General features: G+C 29.7%; 1 protein-coding gene across 1 annotated transcript; it reads right to left on the minus strand.

Annotated features, from left to right (window-relative positions):
• Positions 1-3,446, minus strand: LOC124912580 (protein WALLS ARE THIN 1-like). The gene is made up of 6 exons (XM_047453225.1): positions 3,134-3,446; positions 2,997-3,059; positions 2,819-2,935; positions 1,851-2,280; positions 464-615; positions 1-372 (listed from the first exon to the last, which is right to left on the minus strand). Exons 1-6 carry the CDS (start codon positions 3,325-3,327, stop codon positions 171-173), a joined length of 1,158 nt encoding a protein of 385 aa, XP_047309181.1. The 5' UTR covers positions 3,328-3,446; the 3' UTR covers positions 1-170.
• Between the last annotated feature and the right edge of the window lie 1,722 nt (positions 3,447-5,168).

A 5,168-nucleotide genomic window follows, 5' to 3' on the forward strand; every position in this document is an offset into this window, starting at 1 on the left:
TTCATAATCAATAAAATTAACATAAAAATAATTAGCATCGATCGATCCATGGTGGGGTCTATTTGATTCATAGCACAAACTAACCCTAATAAACCATCTTAGAAATACATACATTACACACACAACAACTTCATCTTCTTCTTGAACATGTAATGATATTCGATCAAGATTCAAGCAACATCTTCATGAGTGGATTGCGCGACAAGCAATGGATGAGTAATGGCCGGCCTGATATATGCAATGTTACTATGTTCCGCAGATGACTCAATCCCAACTTTGTTACGAGTAATTAACGCCGTTAACTTCTTTTCTTCATTCTTACCCCACAACACAAGGTACAAACCGACTATGATCAAAACAGCTCCGATTATCCTGCGCATGCACGCGTATTATAAAAGAATCAATCATTTTAATTCATACAAATCATGAAGAGATGAAGAAGATAAACTTAAAGGGTATGTACCCTCCCAAATAGAATTGCTCGCCCAAAGCAATGGAAGCCATTAGAGCGACAAGGAGGGTCTGAACAGGCTGGTAAACGGCAACGAAAACTGGACCACCTCTGTCAATGCACCATATCTGTACAGCAAATGCTATTCCTGATGCCACTACTCCCTGCCATCATTCATTATTATTATTGTTTTCAAATAATGCACTTTTTCATTGGTATATATCCAGTTAGCTTAGCATCCTAAAACCCTAAAAAACATTTCAATTCAAGTAATTACATGAATTGTCATAACTTATGCATTGTTTTTGGATTTGGGTTATTTTAAAATTTAGTTTATTTGTTAAGGGTTATGAAAAGTTTAGTTATTTAGAGAAATGTAAGTATTAATATTTAATATAAAAATGATTGTAGAGAAGATTTTGCTTTTTTAAAACATAAAGTTAATATTTACACTTGACAATAATGACTTTCACTATTATGGGTGGGTTGTAAATTGGAAAATAAAGAAGGTACTATATTTTTTATTGATAAATTAATTGATTTGTTTAATGAAATAATATATATAAAGATAGTGGTTATTTAAATAAGTAATATATTATTATTAAATTAACTAAATAACTCATCATCCCATGTTAATTTACCTAGCTTGTTGGTAGAAGATAATATTTTAATTATTGAACTAAAATTTAATATTTTATATAATTTCTCACAAAATTATATATGATCTCCTTAGAAAATTAGTCAAGATTATTTTTTAGAATCAAAATCTTAATTTTCATTTGGTATACATAACATTATTTTCCCAATCACGACCTAGATCAGAATCGGTAAAACTATTATCCGATATAATTAACATCCGTTAATAATATTTAAACATTTTTTTTTCAAAAGTCATGATTATTGATTTCTTACTAATGTCTTCAACTATTATATCATTATTATATCATGTCCAAAAAATAAACTATTTTCAAGTCTTACCTAATACCTACCACTTTAAAAATCATAAGTTCTATCCAAACAATTATATGCTTATTTATTCTAATTAATAAGAAATATATTATTTAAAAGGTATATATATATATATCTTGTAAATTATGAAATGCCATGCACTTCAAGTCCCATCATTAGGTGATGAGCTCGAAATCGATCCAATAAAGAGAAAGAGAGAAGCATAAGAAATCAAAATTCATCACCCTTAATGTGGGTCCATCGATCAATTTCTGTTCTGAAATTTCAATTTGTCTTATGAAATATGATTCCCTTATTTGGAAATGTGTGACATTTTTTTCTTTTGTTTGTTATAGAAAGTAATAATTATTCATCTATCAAATCTTATAATTCGAAACAATTATTTCCGCCAAGAATATCAACATTAAAAATAATCATAAAAAATACTAACCGCGTAAAAAACGCTGAACAACTCTTCGCCAGAATGTACTCGCCAGGCTTGCGGGTCTCTTTCGCAAAACAACGCAATCATAAGAAACTGTATTATCCCGAAGAACAATTGGTAAGAAGTAAACGAGAGTCTGGCTGGATATTTCTTAAGAATGGGAGCTTGGAATACTAGCCAGCCCGACCACGAAAAACAATGCCCGATTAAGAACACGCAGCCTAATGTCCAATTCTTTTCGGCTGCGTCTCCTAAATCATGCAACCTATTGATGGTTGCTGAAATTGGCAAGGAATTTTGAATATGTGGTAACGGGGAAGGGCTGTAAATTGTAGGGCCTTTATAGAGTGTGATAACAGAGGCACCAGCCACACAAAGAAGTGTTCCAATCACTTTCGATATGCCGTCTTTTCTATCGAGTCTCACTTTCTCTATTCTGTAAAAAAAAGGCTTACAAATATTATAAGAGTTCAAGCTTCTATAACTATTTAAAAAAGAAACAAAGTGTTATTGAAAAAATCAGTACTTAATCACAATTATAGTATGTTTTTTTTGAAAATTAACAAAAGGAAAATGTGAGAATAATTGAATTAGATAAATTTTGTAATTGCAGCTGATGAAAAATTAAATTAAAGCATGTTACAAGATTTTATTTTAATATAAACTTTACCAAATATATTTTTTTTATTTGTGGCAAAATGAAATATTGAAGTTCCAAAAAGACTAATATTATATATTTCAATCCTCCATATCAAGAACTGAGTTAGAAGGTTTAGTTATAATGAAAACCTATATATATCAATCACCCAAAGTTCCATTTATAGTGTAAAAGGAGATAAATTGATAAGAACTACATATTTGATTTATATTAAAGAAAAATATCAAACTAATTCATTATTAATTTTGTAGTTTTTTATGATATAGCAACTGAAATTTAACCGTCACTAAAAATGTTTTCACGAACATTTTCTTACCGGAGAATCACAGCCATGAGAAATGTAATCGCCGGAACTGAGTTCTGAATAGCAGAAGCAAAGGTGGGAGATGTATGGTCTAATCCCAGCAAGTAGAAACCTTGATTCGCCGTTATTCTGTTAACAACGACATTTATAAAAAACCGTCGTTAAAAGAATTGATATAATTAACACTTACCCAACAACAGCAAGGAGAAAGAATTGGATTAGGAAAGAGATGTTGATGGGCGGCCTTTCTTTCCTAATAAAACAAAAAAAAGTTTAGATATAAGAAATAGTATTGAAGAAAAGAATGAATTAGGGTTATGTATGTACTTTTCGAGGAAAATTGCGAAGGGAAGGAGGAGGAGAAGGGCGAGAATGTTTCTATAGACTGGAAAAACGATCTTGCTTATGCCCATGTTCAAGGCTAATCTTGAAACTACGTGGAATCCTGCGTAACCAAATTGCAAGGCCAACATGGCCAGATGCAACTGGTATCTCTCGAGTAGTGCCCAACATCCTGCCATTGTTTTCGATCCAAATTGCTACGATGTAGATCTTGAGACTTGATCAAATTATTTGTATCAAAACTAGAGATTTAGGTCAAGTTACTACTATCAGGCTGTTGGCTTGGAGTTGAAGGGAGGGACATATATACTTAATATATATGGGGAGATGAGGTTCTTCATTAATTAGATATTTTCTTGTGAACTAAATTGAAAGAGAACTAAATGATCAATAGGGCCCATTAGATGCCCGGAGATGGAAATAGTACATAAAATTAAACATACTATAATATTTTAGTACATGATATTGGTTTGAACAACACAAAAAAAATTGTATAAATTTGTTTGAAATTTGAGTAAGAGTATGTGCTTCAAAAACAAAAGTCTCTTATTCGATATTGTTATTTAAAATGCCTTAAATTAATTTAAAGTATAGTTCATTAGTCATTAGTGTAGTAGGTCATGTTAGCTTCTTATATTAAAATAAATAAAAAATATTTTTTAAGGTGCGTTTAATTCGGCATTTAATCTTATTGTATCACATTTGCGTAATAATCTGCTACAATAATTTTGCGTAGTGAGCTAACGCAAAAATTATAGTTAAACATATTTTGCGTTTAAACTCAATTTTCTCTGATAACCTTTTCTGACAAATAAACCGGAATGAATAAGTTGAGCATAAGCTGAATTCTATCCAACGCAACTGAGAAATTGAAGTAAATAAACGGGATAAATGAAGTGAATAAGTCGAATCAAATTTACCCTTAGATGTTTTAAATAAAGTTAGTATTAATGTTAATTGAAGCTTGTTAGGTTAAATGATTGACGGTGATTTTAAAGATTAATATAGTTAGTCAAACAAATAGATTGATCTGATTAATTGATTCATAGATTGGTGCTAGGTAACTCTTTTTATTTATTTTATTTTCATTATGGATCGATCACTAGTCATATATATATGAAGCAAATTAAATTAATTAATTAAGCCTTCTTCTTTACATCTGTCATCTTGTCATCACCTCCATGTCTCTTTCTTCGTTATACTTCCTACCATTCTCTCATTCCTTTACTACTATATTATTGCTAGATTGATAAGACAAATAATTAAGCATAGAATATTTTATTTTCGTTAGGGATCAATCACGAATTCTATAATAATGAGTGATAATAAGTAATCAAACAAACTATTTAAGTGGTTCCTAACAAATCTTTACTTAAATTCTGAACGACAGTGAAATTTATCGGTATGTAATGTAAAAAATATTTTGTCAAATAATAATTAACCATCTACCAATATAATCAAAATAACGAGAAATTCATTAAAAAACATTAAAAGATACATGAAAATGATTTTAAAATGAATGTTAAATTCCAAAAACTCTTTAACAGAAAAATAAATTAAGATCTGATAATGTTATCTCATTTGCTGCCAGGAAAGAGACGGACTCGATAATTTGTCACTAACACGATTGAAGGGTATGAGCAATACTAGACGACCCACCAAAGATTGTGATTATTATTCGGATTAAAAAATCCAAGATTACAAATCTGATCATGTAAAATAGGATGTCGTACCGAATAAAACATAACACCAACTCAAATAGGAGTGGCGAAAAAAGAAACACGACACTCTTCTATACTAAAATGTCATCGAAAGAACTATGAACAAGAAGACTTTCAATTTCTCTGTAGTATTTTTCTAAAAATTTAAGAGAGGATGTGCCGCTACATTAAAAAGGATGATGAATAAAAAATCACTTATAATAACAATCTTGAGTTATTATTATATTTTTATTCATTAATTATATTTTTATTAAACAAATATAATAAGTGTCTTATTTCAAAAAAAAAAAAATTTAGTT

The sequence above is a fragment of the Impatiens glandulifera genome, chromosome 1 (genome assembly GCF_907164915.1).
Source record: "Impatiens glandulifera chromosome 1, dImpGla2.1, whole genome shotgun sequence".
Classification (NCBI taxonomy): Eukaryota; Viridiplantae; Streptophyta; class Magnoliopsida; order Ericales; family Balsaminaceae; genus Impatiens; species Impatiens glandulifera.

Bases quoted from the DNA above. Each gene is read 5' to 3' on its own strand.
- LOC124912580 (XM_047453225.1), bottom strand. From the start codon at position 3,327: ATGGCAGGATGTTGGGCACTACTCGAGAGATACCAGTTGCATCTGGCC. The intron at 616-1,850 runs GTTAGTATTTTT...GAATGATGGCAG, and splicing joins TGTTCAGCGTTTTTTACGCG to GGAGTAGTGGCATCAGGAAT. The intron at 373-463 runs GTACATACCCTT...GTGCATGCGCAG, and splicing joins GAGCAATTCTATTTGGGAGG to GATAATCGGAGCTGTTTTGA.